Source organism: Macrotis lagotis, chromosome X (assembly GCF_037893015.1).
Source record: "Macrotis lagotis isolate mMagLag1 chromosome X, bilby.v1.9.chrom.fasta, whole genome shotgun sequence".
In the NCBI taxonomy this organism is placed as follows: domain Eukaryota; kingdom Metazoa; phylum Chordata; class Mammalia; order Peramelemorphia; family Peramelidae; genus Macrotis; species Macrotis lagotis.
In genome coordinates this window covers 696121351-696139147 of record NC_133666.1, presented here as the reverse complement: position 1 = coordinate 696139147, position 17797 = coordinate 696121351, and the positions used below count along the sequence as shown (strand labels likewise).

At 42.1% G+C, this 17797-nt stretch overlaps 3 protein-coding genes across 5 annotated transcripts in view; 1 reads left to right on the top strand and 2 right to left on the bottom strand.

Annotated features, from left to right (window-relative positions):
• Positions 1–3302, bottom strand: part of ZNF74 (zinc finger protein 74) — a 34876-nt gene extending 31574 nt beyond the window's left edge. The window contains exons 1-2 of the mRNA XM_074206552.1: positions 2433–3302; positions 2097–2330 (exon numbers count right to left, since the gene is read on the bottom strand). The gene's annotated coding sequence lies outside the window, so the exon portion shown is untranslated. The remainder of the gene's footprint in view (positions 1–2096; positions 2331–2432) is intronic.
• LOC141502019 (uncharacterized) lies at positions 3158–17315 on the top strand. Of its 2 annotated transcripts, XM_074206550.1 has the most exons (5): positions 3158–3231; positions 4024–4117; positions 6976–7096; positions 7588–7683; positions 11819–17315. In XM_074206550.1, the coding sequence occupies exons 2-5, from the start codon at positions 4058–4060 to the stop codon at positions 12976–12978; spliced, it is 1437 nt and encodes a 478-aa protein (XP_074062651.1). In that variant the 5' UTR covers positions 3158–3231; positions 4024–4057; the 3' UTR covers positions 12979–17315. The 2 variants fall into 2 exon arrangements, with proteins under 2 accessions (XP_074062651.1, XP_074062652.1); XM_074206551.1 differs by lacking the exon at positions 3158–3231 and having other exon boundaries at positions 4034–4117; positions 5360–7096.
• Positions 4913–17797, bottom strand: part of LOC141502021 (uncharacterized) — a 43522-nt gene continuing 30637 nt past the window's right edge. Inside the window, exons 4-5 of one of the 2 annotated variants that reach the window (XR_012472366.1) lie at positions 7896–8022; positions 4913–7642 (exon numbers count right to left, since the gene is read on the bottom strand). The gene's annotated coding sequence lies outside the window, so the exon portion shown is untranslated. The remainder of the gene's footprint in view (positions 7643–7895; positions 8023–17797) is intronic. The other variant, XR_012472367.1, reaches the window with a different exon arrangement.

Here is a 17797-nt window from a genome sequence, read left to right as displayed (position 1 = left end):
TTGGGGTCATAATTCCAAATTGCTTTCCAGAATCACTGGACCAATTCATAACTCCACAATGTAGAAAGGAGGTCAGAGAAACTTTTCCTTATCAGAATGATTTTGTGATATTATACAGAAAAAAAATTTAAAGAGAACTTTATGAAGCATCTCTGAAGAATTGCCAAAGCTACATTTGTTGGGAAAACTTTCCTGTTACTGAAGAGAGAAAAAAGGGACAGGACTATCTTTGGGACCATTAAGGAATAGTTTATGTTGTATTAGAAGGGAGCTTAGGAGGATTGTGAGCACTCCTAGGAGAAGACACTTCAGAGAGGACATTTCAAAGACACAACGCACAGAGGCATGTGTGTGGGGGGGGGGTCTCTGAAGAGCCTCAGAAGGATGGAGAATAGCTTGTGATGGATTTTTTATGACTCAGGATCCCCCCCCCAAGATTAGTGAACTGAACAGGGCCCCCGCACATACCGCCTCTAATGTCAAAACTACATTTCCCAAGGGCAGCTAGGAGTTCAAATTCGGCCTCAGATACTTAATAATTATCTGTGTGACCTTGGGCAAGTCTCTCAACCCTACTGCCTTGCAAAAAGCAAAGCAAAATCCAAAAAACTACAATTCCCAGAAGTTCATGCTGTCGAGCGGAAAGAAACCCCGCCCCGAGACTTCCTGTGCCCTGTGCTTCTAGCGACCCCGGAAGGGATGACCTTTTACATCCGGTTCCCCTGCCCTCGGTGCTTCCCAGTTTCTGGGCTCCCATGTCGAAGCCGCTACCCCGGGGCGGACTGGGAGCACCCTGGGGGCTGGAGCCGTGCAAATGAAAGAACTCATGGGCATAATCATCCTTATAAATCGCTTTTCGGGGCCGCTAGGTAGCGCAGTGGATAGATCATCCAACCTTGGAGGCAGGAGGGCCCGAGTTCAAATCCAACCTCAGACACGTAGTAATGACCTAGCTGTGTGGCCTTGGGCGAGCCACTTAACCCCTTGCCTTGCGAACAAACTAAAATAAAAATAAATTGTTTTTCGAGAATTATCTCCTTGCTTTTCGCAACCACCCTGGGAGATAAGGAATGTTATGATTCCCATTTTAGAGATGGGGAAACTGAGGAAGACAGGTTGAATGACTAAGTATACTTAGATGAATTAACACAGATCATTTTTAAAGGAAGATAATCCTGAAATGTGAGACTTTAGTAACTTCAGAGGCATAATTCCTCTTTCCAGAATTACTGGACAAAATCCCAGTTCCACATACAAATTGGAAGCAACTCAGTGACATTTTACTCTTCTTGAAATAGTCTTTTCTTTTCCTCCCTCTTCATTTTCTTTCTTCCCTCCCATCCTTTCTTCCTTCTCTCCTTCCTTTTTTGCTTTCATCTTTCCTTTCTTCTCTCCCTTTCTTCCTGTCTTCTTCGCTCCCTTTTCTTTTCCCCTCCTTTTTCTCCGTCACTCCCTCCTCCATTCCTTTCCTGTCTTCCCTTTGACCTCAATCTGAGCTTCATTTCCAACTTGACTGCATCTCCCCCCTCCTCATTCAGGAAGCAGGCTCAGTGATCCTTCAGCCTCAGTCTCCCCAGCAGCAGAGAAGACATCCATGTGTCACGGTGGGCCAACTCCGGTTCTTCTCCAACATGTTACCTATTATAAAAGTGAAGCTGAAAGGTATAGTTTGTTTTCAGCAGAAACAGCATTTATGTTTGAAATTTTCTCTTTTATATCCCCAGAAAAGTGCCTGGCACACAGTAAGTCCTTAAATATTTATTGATAGTGTGTATTGATGTCCTATCTATGAAGTCACAGTTCTGTGAAGTCTCTCTCCTGTGCCAACCTAGCACTCATCAGAGAGCCTGGACTACAGTTCAGGCTTAATAAATGCTTGGTGACTCGGCAACTGGGAAGCTTCAGCTTTTCTGGACTTGTTGACTCCCAATGATTTTTATCTTCTGTTTTTACATTTTACCTGACCATTTCTTTTTTTTTTTTTTGGTGAGGCAGTGGAATTAAATGAAGTACCCAGGGTCACACACTAGTAAGTATCAAGTGTTTGAGGTCCATTTGAACTCAGGGCTCTATCTCCTGCACCGCCTAGGCCTTACCTGGGGAGTTGGGTAGCAAAGTGGAGAGAGGGCTGACCTTGGAGTCAGGACAGGAGTTTGAATCCAGCCTCAAATACATGACACTAGCTGTGTGACCTCGGGCAACTTATCCCTGGTTCCCTCGAATGCCGTCTCCAGTCGTCCTGATTCATATGGATGCCAGGGAAAGACGAAGAGGCCGTGAGTGTAGAAACTGGGTGGAGATGTCAATTGACCAGAAGTAGAGAATTCTGACTGTAACAGAAACAAGTGTAATCTTAAAGGCTGCCTGGGTGGAGACCCCCCCCCATTCTTGATGTACCATTGTTTAATGTAAAATTTGGCTTCACCCTCTACCTGATTCCTGGTCCAGTAAGAGAAGGGGAGTTCACCGTTTGCCCCCTGGATGAGAGGCAAGACACAAAAGGCTGGGCTGGGCAGAAGTTCGAGGCCGCCTCAGTCTCCTCTGACCGTGGCCCTGCCAAGGCTCCTTGGCTGTTCCTTTCGCTCTGTCTTCCCAGCCCTTCCATGGCTTGTAACCTGTTTATACCATTTGTTTTCCTTCCACCCTTGCTTTCCCGAGGCCGAGTACCGATTCCTCGCGGGCAGACCCGAACCGGGTGAGGCCAGGGCCTGAGCCCAGCCCCTCACTCCCGCCCAATCACGTGCTCGGCTGCGGGCCCCCTCCTCCGGGTCGTCATCTCCATTTGCGCAGCCCCTGCCCCGCACCTCACGGCCCCCAGCAGGGCAGGGCCTAGGGCTGCGGGCCCAGGCACGGCTGCCTGGGGTAGGATCGGAGGGGAGCCAGGAGGCAGGAGCGCAGGGGGCTTCTCAGGCCCCACGGCGTGGCCCTGACCCGCCCTCAGGCCGGGATCCCGCTCCGCGGGCCGGGGGCCGGGGGCCGGGGGCCGGGGCCGGGGGGCTCTTCAGAGCAAGCGCAACACCGCCACTGGTCGCCAAACTACGTTTCCCGGCAGCCCTCGGGCGGAGCGGCAGGAAGTCGCGCTCTCCGCCCCAGGCGACTTCCTGTCCGGCTCCATCCCGCGCAGGAAGTCGGACGCCTTTGTTCTCGCGCCGCCGTGGCTGCGCTGGGTCCCTCCGGGCCCGGCCGGCGGGGCCTAGCGGAAGAGGCCTCAGGCCGAGGGAGGAGCGCGAGGTAGGGCCTGGCGAGCGGCGGGGCGGCGGGGAGGCCACGGAGCGGCGGGCGCCATGCTACTCAGCCCGCCTCCCTCCGCGCATGCCCCGTCGAGGGGGAGTCGCGCGGCGGATGCCCGCCCCTCCCCTCCCCTCATCCCCACGCCCCCTCCGGAAGCTGCCGCGCCATTGGGCAGAGCGGGGGCGGGGCTGCAGCCAGCAGCCAATCAGGCGCCACCCCGCCGCTCCCGGCTCCCGCAGTCAGCCTCTATTAAGTGCTTGCTGTATACCGGCCTCCCGGGCGCATGGCGAGCACGTGCCGAGGAGGGGCCCCAAGGTCCCGACAGCGGGCCGCCCCGCAGGCACTTACGAAGCGCCGCCCGGATGCTGGGGGAGGACCCGAGGCCAAGTGAAATCCTGCAGGTCCAAGGCGACCCGTGCGGGCAGGAGCCCAGGGATCCCCCGGCAGGCGCCTCCCCCAGCCGGGCCACAGATCTGATGCTTCCAGTTCTGGAGCCCCAGGGACCCAGCCTTGACTCCTCTGTGTGTGTGTGTGTGTGTGTGTGTGTGTGTGCCTGTGTGTGTTTGTGTGTCTGTGTCTGTGTGTGTGTCTATGTGTGTTTGTCTGTGTGTGTGTGTGTGTGTGTGTGTGTGTGTGTGTGTGTGTGTGCAGTTCCCCTGAGAGCCGCGTTGACAGCTGGGGTCCCATACACAGCAGCATCCCCTCCTGGGGGATGCCTTGGGCATGGGTCTGGTGGTGCTGAGGTCAGGCAAGCCAATTCAGTCCCTCTCCTTATTCCCTTTTCTTCCCTAGTTTGGCCTCTGGAGGACTTGCTGTTTTCCCAGAGATGGGAGCAGCAAGGAGACGGGGGATGGCCGCTGTACTCCTGACAGCCAGGGCCCCCCAGGTGAGTGGACATTTCCTCCTCTATGAAATGCCGTTTTGGAAGTATCCTCAAAGTACAGACACATGTCTTTATCATATTCCGTAACAACCCCCAGTTAGGGCTGCCCTCATTTCAGGGTGACACTGCTGGACACACATTCAGAGACCACTTAGACCAGGGTTTCTTCACCTTTGACGCCTTTTGGCATTCTTTGCAGAGTCATAGATGTCTTTTCAGAGTCACAACAGGGGGCAGCTAGGTGGCGCAGTGACCTTTGGCAAGTCACATAAATAAGATTTTTAAAAAACTTTATCCAGAGTCACAATAGAAGCTTTGTAATGTTGAAACTACATTTCATCCTGAAACAAAAAGGAATCCTTTGTTATCCTCTATATTTTATTTTATGTTGAAATGCAGTTATCAAAATATTTTTAAAGCAAGGTCATGGAACTCAGGTTAAGAGTTCCTCGTTTAGACCCTCATTTTGCAGGGGAGAAAAAATTAAATTTTTAAAAAATCTTTCATTTATTTATTTGTTTATTTAAGGTCATGGGATTTAAGTGACTTATCCAAGGTCACACAGCTAGGCAATTATTAAGTGTCTGAGGCCGGATTTGAACTCAGGTCCTCCTGACTCTGGGGCCAGTGCTCTATCCACTGTGCCACCTGGCTGCCCTGAAAAAATTAAATTTTTAATAAAAAAAGTTTAAATGTCAGTTATGTAGTAGAAACAATACTTTATTATTGATGAAGAATGATAACTATATCCTCTCCAATTAGAAATTAATAATTGGAATGCACAGGAGCCCAATTTAGGGATCACCTGACTCCAGGTCTAGGACTATTTTCCTCACCATAATTCTGAAAAATGGACAGCTAGGTGACATTGTAGTGAATCAATTACTGGGCTTGGAATAAGGAAGCTTCTTCCTGATTTTCAGATTGGCCTTAGATATTCCTTTAGCTGTGTGACTCTGAACAAGTCACTTGACCCTGTTTGCCTCAGTTTCCTAATATATAAAATAAGCTGGAAAAGGAAATGGCACTCTCCAGTATCTTTGCCAAGAAAACCCAAATAGGATCATAGTAAGTGGTACATGACTGAAGTGACTGAACAATGACAAAATTTCTCCAAAAAAGGGAAGAGCTGACATTCACGAAATGATGTTTGTGTCTTTGAGCACCTTATTTCCATTCTTTTAGCTTGTTCCTATAGTCACCCTGGGATGTACATGTTATAACTTTCTTTTTCTGATTTTACAGGTGAGAATTCTGAGTCTCAAAAAGGTATAGGTTCTAAAGCTGGTAAAGGACTGAGGAGGGAGGACAAGAATTTATTTAGGGCTGTGCTCTGCACTCTGCACAAAGACAGAAGGAGAAACATCTCTCTCTCAAGGAGCATACACTGCACAGGCAGAGACAGTATAGAAATAAATAAAGTCATATGTGCAGAATAAGCAAAAATATCTTCTGGGAAGATGGCACATTTTCTGGGTTCAGAAAGACTTTATTTGAAGCTTTGAAGCAGCCTGAGAGGTGGTGATGTAATGGGAGAGGGCACAGCCAGGGCATGGCAGCCAGGAAGGGTAATTATGAAGAAAAAAAACCTGGAAAAGTAGTTTGGGGCCCAAGTTGTGATGGATTGAAAAAGCACAAAAGAAGAGTCGATGTTTGTTTGGATGTTCTCCATGAGTTTGATCTTAAAAATAATAATAAAATATGTGTTCACCCTCCAGAGTTTGGCCTCCAGAAAGAACAAAACAGAATTAGGTTAATGTACATGGTATTAGTGTCTCTCTATGTTCTCTGATTACGTGGGCATGCATGAGGGGCCTGGCTCCAGAATCACTCTTAGAACATGGGGATCTAAAAAGTTGCTTGTCCAACAAAGACAAGGGGATGGCCCTCAACTTAGGATGAAGCTGGCTGTCAGACATACGCACTAGAAGGTATGCCCAAGAGGACATGCTAGAAGGAATGGCTCCTCCCAAACTCAGGATTTTTGTGCTTTATTATTTATGCCAAGACCTCTGCAAAGATGAATCTACCCCCTGCAGGATGTTGGTGCCATCTAGTGGCTGTTGATGGGGATTAGAGGTTGTCAATTCCCAGAAGCTTTAGGAGCAGATGGAACAAACCTTTGGAACCCCACTCTTCCTGCCTCCAATGCCATACTCCAGGCTTAGGAACGGGATACCTTGGGAAGAAGGTAGATTCATTTTTATGGCAAGTCTTCAAATGAATATTGAGGGGCCACTTGCTGGAGAAGTTTTCAAGTAGGTCCACGTTGGACTCTAATGGCCCCATGTCTCCAGAATTATGATGATCAATACTTGGACTGGCTGGTCTTACAGGGTTGTGGTAAGGAATGTCTAGTCAAACCAACAAGCATTTATTAAATACCAACTGTGTTCTAAACACTGGGCACACAAGGAAAGACAAAGATAGTCCCAGCCCTTGAGGAGCTCCCAATAAGTAAACATGCAAGTGCAAACTATCTGAGGGCAAAATGAAAGGTCCATATGCACTATCCATGCAATGAGACCTAGACATTGAGACACACAAGAGACTCCCTATAGATCAGTGTGCTCCATGTCAGAAATGTATAGAGAACCTCCTTTTTCGTTTGTTTTTGTTTTCGTTTTTGCAAGTCAAACGGATTAAGAGACTTGCCCAAGGAGCTAGACAGTTATTAAGTGTCAGAGGCCAAATCTGAACTCAAGTCCTCCTGATTCCAGGTGCTCTATTCACTGCGCCACCTAGCTGCCCCTAGAGTCTCCAGTGTATCTAATGGTCTATGTCCGGATATAGCAGCTCTTCCTCCTCTCCCCAGGCATAGGAGGGGCCTTAAGTATCTACTGACATATTTGGTGTTTTAGGTAACATTCGGGGATGTAGCTGTGAATTTCACCTGGGATGAATGGGGGTGCCTGGGACCCTCTCAGAAGAAACTGTACCGGGAGGTGATGCTGGAGAACTACAGAAACCTGGTCTTCCTGGGTGAGGACGCTGTCCCCCCTACCTCCCCACTCCTCTCACCTCTTTGAGGGTCTTTGCTTCTTTCTTTTGTAATGTTTACTGAACACCTTGAGTGTTAGTGGTTGTGGTTTGACCTGAGGGCAGCAGAAGTCTCTCATCCCCTTTTGGTCAAAGGCCAAACAAGGAAAGGCCTCAGTTGTATAAAATGACCTTTTGATTGTGACCCCCCTGGGTTGTATTTCTTCTCACTATCTGCCCCTAAAACTCCTCCCTCTGCAGATGTCTGAAGCTTCATCAAACCAGAAACCTCTTAGCAGGGCTAGGAGTTTGGGAACTCCCTTTCTTCTGACTTGAGATTGATGCTGGGAACCCTTTCACTAAACTTTCTAGGAAAACAGCTTTCAGATGTCCTTCTTTTGATTGGGCCTTCCTTATGTGTCCATCTTTTTCCAAGGAAAGCGGGGATTAGCATTGAATTCTCATCCTGGTATTTTTCCATTTCCAATGTGCAGGCCTTGCTTTTTCCAAACCACATCTGATCTCCCAGCTGGAGCAAGGAGATACACCCTGTGAACCAGGGGAAGAGAGACAAAAAGTAGTCTGTGCAGGTGAGCAAATGGAGACCAACTAGAGAAGTCATTATGAATACCTTCAGAGTTGGACTTTGGGGGCTGTCCTCTAAAATGCTAGCTCCCCAGAGCTCCCCCAGCTGCCTGTGCTCCTCCTGTGCAAATCATTGTTCTGCTTGGCCTTCCTCTGAGGCTGTTCCTCTAGCAGCCCTTCATAAAGGATAGGTCTCTTTCTAACATCTTACTCTTACCTGCCATGTAGTGGGAGCAGGGCTGTGTATGGAGTCATTCAGATTTCTTGGGTTGGACTCTTGGCTCTGCCACTTAATAGTTGGATGACCTTGGACAAGTCACTACTCTGGGCCTCAGTTTCTTCAACTGTAAAAAGAGGGAGTTGGATTTGATGACCATTGAGGTTCCTTCCACAACCTTCTCTATGATTCTGGGATCCCTCTTTTGCCCAATCTATTGTTTTTAGTGATTTACTTTCACCTTAATATTAGAAACGAATACAACATAGTAAACTTTTCATGCATTATAGTTAATGAAATAATATCACAGACATTCTGATTCAGGATTCTTTGAATTTTCTTATTATATAATCTAACTCAGTGCATACTCTGGTCTTGGAAATAATTTTTCAGATTTCTTTCTGTTCTACATAATTAGCCATTTCAGTTACATTCTGGTATTTACAACTGATCTGATCATTCTATTGCTGTACCCTTAGGATGCTTCCAATTTTTTAAAATTAGAAATAATCCTAGTCTTTTTTACTCTCTGAGATCATTGCCATCATTTAACAAGCCTTTTTAAAATGCCTATCATATGTCAGTCCCTGTATTAGATACAGGGATATAATTTTTCCCTGGTAAGAGAGGATAAGGGCAGCTAGGTGGAACAGTAGGTAGAGTTGGAATCAAAAAGAGGAGTTCAAATCCAGGCTCAGACACTTACTGGCTGTGTGACCCTGGAAGAGTCACTTTAACCTCTTTGCTTCAGTTTCCTCATCTGTAAAATGAGCTGGAGAGGGAAATGACAAACTACTGCAGTATTACTGCCAAGAAAACTCCAAATGGGATCACAGAGTTAACGTGCTTGAAAAACAACTTTACAACAACAAAGTTCTTTTCCCAGTGCACAGTCTAAGAGGCGAGACAACGCACACAAATATGAATACGTACAGCAGAATTATCAATTAACTAGGGATGGGGGAGGCACTGGCAACTGAGTGGCATGGGGGGCTCAAGGGAGGCTTCATTATAGACTTTGTGTTGGTATTCAGTCAGAGCTCCGAAGGAAACTAAGGATTCTCATCGGCAGAGGTAGGAGACTAGTGGAAAACAGTGAAGAAGATCAATTATTTGAAGTAATTAAGAAAATGAATGTAACTCTTCAGACCTAACATCAAATGTACCTTCCTACTGTTATGAAGTGACAGAGTGGCCCAATCAGAAAGCTTCATGCTCAGTCAGTTACATAATGCAATCAACAGATACATGGAATAGAGGGACTTTTTTTAATTAGACAAGCATTTTAATGTTTTTTTTTAATTTTTAATTTAAAATTTTTTTCCCTGAGCTATATGCAAAAGGAAGTTGCAGCATTTACTTCCAAAACTTGGAGTTCCAAATTCTCTCCCTTCCTCCCATCCCACTCCCTGCCATTGCGAAAGCAAGTTACTTGATATTGATTAAAAATATGTAGCCATGGGGCAGCTACGTGGTATAGTAGATAGAGCACCAGCACTGGAGTCAGTAGGACCTGAGTTCAAATGTGGCCTCAGAGACTTAATACTTAGCTCTGTGACTTAGGCAAGTCATTTAACCCCATTGCCTTGCCAAAAACAAAATAAAAAATGTAGCCATGAAAAACATTACTATAAGTTATATTGTAAAGTAAACATAACACTCCATACACACATACACAGAGAACTCTCAAGAAAATAAAGTGAGGGGGAAAAAATACACTTCATTCTGTATTTAGACACCACCAGCTCTGTCTTTGAGGGGGATAGCATTCTTTATCATAATGCTATCAGAGAAATTGCTTTGGTATTTTTTTCCCCATCGTTGCTCTTGCTAGCTGTATTTCCCTCAATCCTATTCTCTCTCCTTTTACCTTGTCCCTTCTCAAAAGTATTTTGTATCTGACTACCCTCTCCCACAATCTTCTGCTGTCACTTACTTCCCCCCTCCCCTCCCCATCCCCATTCTCCCATTCCTTTCCTCCTATTTTCCTCTAGCATAAGATAGATTTCTATACTCTATTGAGTGTGTATGTTATTCTCTCTCTGAGCTACTTCTGATGAGTAAGCTCACTCACTCCCCCTCACCTTCCCCCTCTTTCACTCCACTGCACAAGCTTTTTTGTGTCTTATAGAGGGACTTCTTTATTCCTTGAGTATCATCTTTAGGATCCAAGCCTGGCATAGAAATTCCTGGGCCAAAGGACTTGAAAGATGTCAGACATTGAGACTAGATAGAAAGATGCTATCTATTCATCACATCTCCAACAGTGCAGCAAACCTTCCTCTCTTCTAAAAGTTCAGTCAACATGTTGTTTTATCCTTTCTTCTCCATCTTTGCTGGTTTAATAGACATAAGAAGATATTGACATTTCTGATAACTGGAACATTGGAACAGCTTTTAAGGTGATTAGTGACAGTTTGTGCATCTGAGAGATACACATTTGATGATTTATCATGTCATATCTAGAATTTAAGATTAAACCAATTTCTCATACATTTTAAATATCTGATTTGTAACAACGTTTGTGGTAAATGGTGTTTTCTCCCAGAAACTTCCTTTCATTCTGGATCCATTGTCATTTAACAGTTCTTTAATTTTATGCAGTCAAATCCATATCTTTTCATTCTTCGGTTTTTTAATTTCCCCATTTTATGTTTATGTGTGTATCTAAGTAGATGTGTGTATATGTGTATATATACTTTTAATGTTTTTCCCAGTGTGAGATGAGAATCCAGTTTCAAATTATCTTACTACTATTAAATTTTTTTTTTAGGTTTTTGCAAGGTAAATGGGGTTAAGTGGCTTGACCGAGGCCACATGGCTAGGTACTTATTAAGTGTCTGAGGCCAGATTTGAACTCAGATACTCCTGACTCTAAAGTCAGTGCTCTATCCACTGCGCCACCTAGCCGCCCCTACTATTAAATTTTCCTAGCAAATTTTATTTAGTAATGTTTACCTTGACTAGTATGGTGTGATCTTTGATTCAGCAGTAATTCACCTATTATATTAATTATATGAATCTATTATATGCCTTTCATTCTCATCCTGTGTTATTTATTCTGTTCTGTTGATGTTTTTTTCTAGCTTTTGTCTAGCACCAGATGCTTTTTTGGTTAAATATTACTTTGTATGAAGAATTCTTAAGTTTCTTTTTTTATTTTAATTTTTTAAATTTATTTTTCCAATTATGTACAGAGATAATTTTCAGCATTCCTTTTTGTAAGGTTTTTCTCCCTCCAGCCCTTCCTCATAATTGTTAAGTTTTAACAATCATATGTAAGACTGCACTAAATCACTATTAATAGGAAAAACGCATCTCAATACAGCTCTAAGGTTTTACTTCACACCCAGAAAATTAGAAAAAAAAATGAGATTAACCAATGTTGGAGGGGCTTCAGAAAGACAGGTATACTAATTCACTATCATTGGAGGTATGAATTGGTCTAACTTTTCTAGAAAGCAAGTTGGAATTATGCTAAAAAGTGACTAAAATGTCTCTTCTCTTTAATTTAGAGATTTAACTAGTGGATGCATACATCCAATTAAGTCAAAGACAAATAAAGATAACTAACACTAATGTTTTCAAAGCAGCATTTTTTGGTGATAAATGAAGAATTGGAAACAGTCGCTTCTTATCAGTCAATTAAAGGCTTCATAAGTTATAGAACTTGAAAATAATGAATTATTACTATACTATAAGACAATGTCTGAAGAATTCAGAGAAACTTGGGAAAAGATGAACCGCTGCAGTATCAAGGCAGCAGATGTAGGAAAACACTATTCCTCTTTTGTTCACAGTGACTACTATTAGAATGTTGTTAATAGTCATCTTTCTAGTTGGAGACTAGTTGCTGAGAACAAGAAAAAAGTATGATGTAGGAGGGGCCATATTAATTTATATTTATATTTTTATTTTCTCAGATTGGAAGAGTAGATCCTCAAGCAAGAATTCAGATCACAACATAGGAATTCCTGAGGAAGCCTCATCCCAGGAAAAATTCATAAGTAATGGTCCTTATGTCTTCAATTTGAGAGAAACCTTGAAATGTGGTACCAGATTTGAGACAGAGCAGAAGAGAAGGGAGAAACTTTATGGATGTGGCAAGACCTTCAGTTGGGGAACACAATGTAGTCAGTGTCGAAAAACTCATATTGAAAATAAATTTTATGAATGTAATGACTGTGGGCAGACCTTCTGCCAGAGCAGTGAATTCATTCGACACCAGAGAATTCACACCAGAGAGAAACTTTATGAATGTAATGAATGCGGGAAGACCTTCAACAGGAAGACAGGACTTACTGAACATCAGAAAACTCATACTGGAGAGAAACCTTATAAATGTAATGAGTGTGGAAAGGCCTTCTACAGGAGCACACACCTTACTCGACATCAAAGAATTCATACTGGATTGAAGCCTTTTGAATGTAATAAATGTGGAAAATCTTTCCATTGGAGGACAGGACTTAGTGAACATCAGAAAATTCATACTGGAGAAAAGCCTTATGAGTGTAAGGAATGTGGGAAGACATTCTGCCAAAGTACACACCTTACTCGACATCAGAGAATTCATACTGGAGAAAAACCTTATGAATGTAAGGAATGTGGGAAAGCATTCTGCCAGAACATACAGCTTACTCAACATCAAAGAATTCATACTGGAGAGAAACCTTATATATGTCATGAATGTGGGAAGGCCTTCCATTGGAACATACAACTTGCTCAGCATCTGAGGAGTCATACTGGAGAAAAACCTTACAAATGTAATGAATGTGAGAAGGCCTTTTGCCAAAACAGAGAATTTATTAGACATCAGAGAGTTCACACTGGAGAGAAACCTTTTGAATGTAATGAATGTGGAAAGGCTTTCCGCCAGAGCACACATCTAACTGAACATCAGAGAATTCATACTGGAGAGAAACCTTATGAATGTCATGAATGTGGGAAAGCCTTTCTTTGGAAGATAGGACTTACCCAGCATCAGAGAGTTCATACTGGAGAGAAACCTTATAAATGTAATAAATGTGGGAAGACATTCCGTTGGAGCACACAACTTACTAAACACCAGACAGTTCATTGTTAAGAAAATTTTAAAGATGTAATTAATGAAATTAATGTGGGAAGCCCTTCTGCCAGAGTGCACATCCTAATTAACATAAAAAATTATTTCAGAGAGAAAGAACTTTTTTAGAATCACAAAAGTTTTGAATTGGAAGGGATTTCAGTAGCTATGTAATCTAATCACATATGAAGAAGGATGAGTTATCCTTCTGTAGCATATATGAGTCATCTAGCTTGATTGAAAATTCCAATGTGAGAGTACCTACAAATTCCCAAATCAGCCCCTTCTATCTTTAGATAACTAATTATTCAGAAGTTTTCTTCTGATATTTCATCTAAATTTGCCCCCTCCAAATTCCAGCAATTTCTCTTTATTTCAGCCCTTCTAGGACCAAGAAAAACAAGGCTAATTTTTGGTCTGTATGTTACTCCTTAGAATACTTGATGGTAACCATCATGTCCTCCCTAGAAGTATTGTCTTTGTTAGGCTAAAAATCTCCCATCCTTCACACTAATCATTATGTAGCATGAGCACAAGGCACTTCAGCATCATAGTTGTCCTCCTCCAAACACTGTAGTTTATCCTTAAACTGTGGTGATGGCACTAGACACATTTGTCCCTATGAGTGGGATTTGGCCATGGAGCAGTTCAGAGAAACTCTCACCTTACCTTTGAAGCAATGTTTGTTAACATAATACAAAGTCAGATGAGTTTTTAGGAGGCTACACTGCATTGTTAACTCAGTGAGATCACTGTTCATTAAAATACTCAGATCCTTATATCACACAATCTCTCCTGCATATTGTACTAAAGAGCTGATATTTTTAATCCAAGTATAAAATAAATATTTACAACTGAACTTTGGGGGGGGGGGGTAGTAGCCATCCTTCCCAGCTTTGTATCTACCTATGAGTACATTTTGTTTCTTCCTCTTTGAGGGCAGGAATTGCTGTTTTTGTCTTTGTACCCTTAGAACTTAGCATTGTATTGGCACATGATGGGTGCTTAATAATGGTATCTGTAAATTTGATAAGCACATAATCTATACTTTTATACAAGTCATTGATAAAAAATACTAAACCACAAGAGATCAAGCACCTATTTCTGGGACATTCTACTGGGGAACCTCTTGCTACACTAACATTGAGCCACTAATGACTGCTCTTTTCAGTTTGGCTATCCAATCAGTTTTAAATACATATAATCAAACTGTTCTGTAATTCACATTTGTATCTTTTCCATAAGAAAAGTGAAATATGTCAAAATATTTGCTAAAATATAAAACAACAGACATGAGGCACTACCAAGGCAACAACATTTATACATCAAGTTCTATCAATTTTTTAAAATTTTAAAATTTAAAATTTAAAATTGCTTTTCTCAAAGCATTCATTCCTTATGGAGTGGGTGGGAAATCATTGATATGGGAAATAAAGGACATCAATTAATTTTTTTTTAGGTTTTTGCAAGGCAATGGGGTTAAGTGGCTTGCCCAAGGCCACACACCTAGGTAATTATTAAGTGTCTGAGGCCGGATCTGAACTCAGGCCCTCCTAACTCCAGGGCTGGTGCTCTATCCACTGCGCCACCTAGCCGCTCCCAATTAACAATTTAAAAAATTATTAAAACATAGGTTAAACTGTCCTTACAGCATTCCCTTAATGTAGTTTATTAACCCACCAAAGAAGGGAATGAGTTTGATATGAGCAGATCTTGATGAAGCCATGCAGATCCTTTGTAATTTGTGCTTTTTTAAAATACATATTAACACTAGTTTTAATTATCTATTTTAGAATTACTTCCATAAGATTGATCAAGTTCACTATCTGTTTACGGTTTCCTCTCTCATTCTTTCATCCTCTTTCTCAAGTCACCAGGCTCAGCTGCTACTTTCAGTCTTCAATGATGTTGTTTCCTTAACCCAAGTGACTTGGTTTCACTAAAGGCAACTAGGTTATATTCTTACTGCCATTCCCCTATGGGGCTCCCAGTTCCCTAGGTTTCCTTAACTCAAGTCAAAGCAAGGCAGGAAATACTGATGTAGCCCTAGCTGTGTGTGCCAGACACTAACAACTGCAAGGAATAGAAACATAAGAAGAAAGATATCCTGCCTTCCAGGAACTTGCATTATAATGGAGAAGAGAAAAAATGAAATTGGAAGGAGAAATGGCAGATGGCATGATAGAAGAAGTGGTCTGGAGACCTCTTCATGAGCAGGACCCCAGAGCAAAGAGTGAAAAGATGATAATTGAACCCTGGAAGCTGATTAGATTACCAAATGAAAAAAGTATAAACAGAAAAGGCCAAAAACCTTAAGGAAACCCACCCTAAAAACCAGTTTAAACATCGCTTCAAAGGTAAGGTGAGAGTTTCTCTGAACTGCTTCATGGCCAAATCCCACTCATGGGATGGAGGCCCTCAGAATAAGGATCTACAAGGCAGAGGGACTTTACAGGGTGGGAAGGCTGCTGGAATTTGTGGTTTCCCTACCCCTCTCTCTCATCCAGACCAGCACCAGAGGTTCCTATCCTTTCCTTTAAAACTCTCAACTATTCCCAAATCCAAGTTCAAGGTTTGTTTTGCTTATAACTAATCCCTGAAGCTAAGCTTGCTTTTATTCACCCTTTCCCTTTCTCCCTGTTGATATGAATGTTATTTCAAACCCCAAACTTTATGTGTATATGTATGTTGTTCATCCTTCATTTTCAAAGAGGACCAATGACATGATGTTGGGGTAAAATAATGGATGATGGGTTACGTCTTGAGTTGTGAATGAACTGGATTTAAGCAATGTGATACTTTTTCCTCCCTCTCCTTATGTATATAGACTTCTACTTGGGCAGTTTAATTATGTGAGATAAGTTTCACTAGTCTTTCTATCTCTTTTTCTCTACTCCAGGGGTAGGGAGCATCCAATCTACAACCATAGGTGGGACTCAAATTCAATAAACCTAGTAGCTTTTTAGGGGTGAATTGATTAAATATTTGACTAAATATAACAAATATGATATTATAAATATCTAAATGGCCTTTGGCAGAAAAGATTCCCCACCCCTCTTGGTAAAATTGTCTTGGTGGGCAGGCCAAACCAGTTTAAAGATAACCATCAGACATCAGTCCTGTTGGTGAATTGGGGGATGTCTACCCCAAGCATATGAAGACTTCCCTTGGTGGAATCGAACAATTTCTTCCAATGACTATGAAAGTCACTGAAGCAGGTGAAGTGCTTAGAGTTCAGTCAGGCATGGAAGACATTCTATCAACATGACTTTTGTCTTTGATAGCTGACTTAAATTCAGTTCATATGCAAATAAAGACATCACCCATCCACTATTTTACCCCAATATCATGTCATTGGTCCTTTTCAGAAATGAAGGATATACAGCATTCTTAGCACCATTTTACTTACTTTGGCTATCAACTTTCTGTTAGCTCTTTCTGTTCTATACTTAATGTAAAGATTATTCTCAAGAGCAAAATGAGAATTAAGTAGACCTTCCTCTCTCCATAGACATCATAATTCTATATACTCTAATCATGGTCCTGTTTTTTATTTAATCTTCCTTTTTTCAACACTATAGCTTTTAAAAAATCGAACCCCTTTTTCTTAATTTTCCTTGTAAACCTCATCTTGTTGAGCTCTAGAGTTCTGACAAGATTGTTAAAGGACAGTTTTATGCTCATGTAATAATCAGCCCTGGATTTCTTATTGTAAATGTTGGAAATCTTTCCTTTCTCCAAGTCCCCAACTCCCATACTTATAGGACTATTCCATGAGAAAACTGGCAGTCCCAGAGTTCTTTGACCCCTCAATTCCATGTATCCCAATTTCTCAGAATTAATCCCTACACTCCTTTCTTCCAGATACAGAAGTTGATTAGGTTAAATCTTGTGCCTTTTCCCTTGATCCCATCTCCTTCTGATTATCCCAGCACCTTTCCTAACTAGGCCTCTCTTTCCTTGGTCTCTTTACTATCAGACTGTATGAATGCTTAGTATTCTGTTATGGTTGTCAGTTGTGAATTAAGCTCTTATGTCCCATATAATATTAAGTACTAGGAATATAGAGAAAGGCAAAACTCAAGAAGCAATTATTAAACACCTGTGTGCCAGGTACTTCTAAATGCTAGGAATTCAGGGAAAAAAATTAATATTTATTAAGTATCTCTTGCGCCAGGTACTGTTAGTGGTGGGGAATAAATACAAGAAAAAAAGATAGTCCCTACCAAATGTCATTTTAAAAGCACAGGGCCTGAAATATGATAAGTACTTTAATAAATGCTTGTTTTTCTTCCTTCATTTCTTCCTTCCTCAACTTATATCCTAATGGGGATAGAGATCAAAACACATAAAAGGGAGCTGGAAAGGGAATAATGGATACTCAGCCAGATAGATATACATCTGATAATTGTAGACAAAGATGATAATTGAATCCTGGAAGCTGGTTAGATTACCAAATGAGAAAGTATAAACAGAAAAGGCCAAAAACCTTGGGGAAACCAACCCTTAGTATGAATGAAAAATTAGTCAAAAAGATTGAGGAATGACCAGTTAGCAAGTGAATCAAGAGTTATGGAAACACAAGAGAGTAAAGAGTTGCCAGCAGAAGGTAATTCTGTTGTTCAATTGTGTCTTAGACTTTGTGATCCCATTTGGGGTTTTCTTGGCAAAAAATATTGGAGTGGTCAACCACTACCTTTTGCTCATTTTATATATGAGAAAACCAAGGCAAATAAGGTTAAATGGCTTGCTCAGATCACATAGCTAGTATCTGAAGTCAAATTTGAATTCAGGTCTTTCTGATTCCAGGCCCAATTTGTATGCACTAGTCCATCCAGCT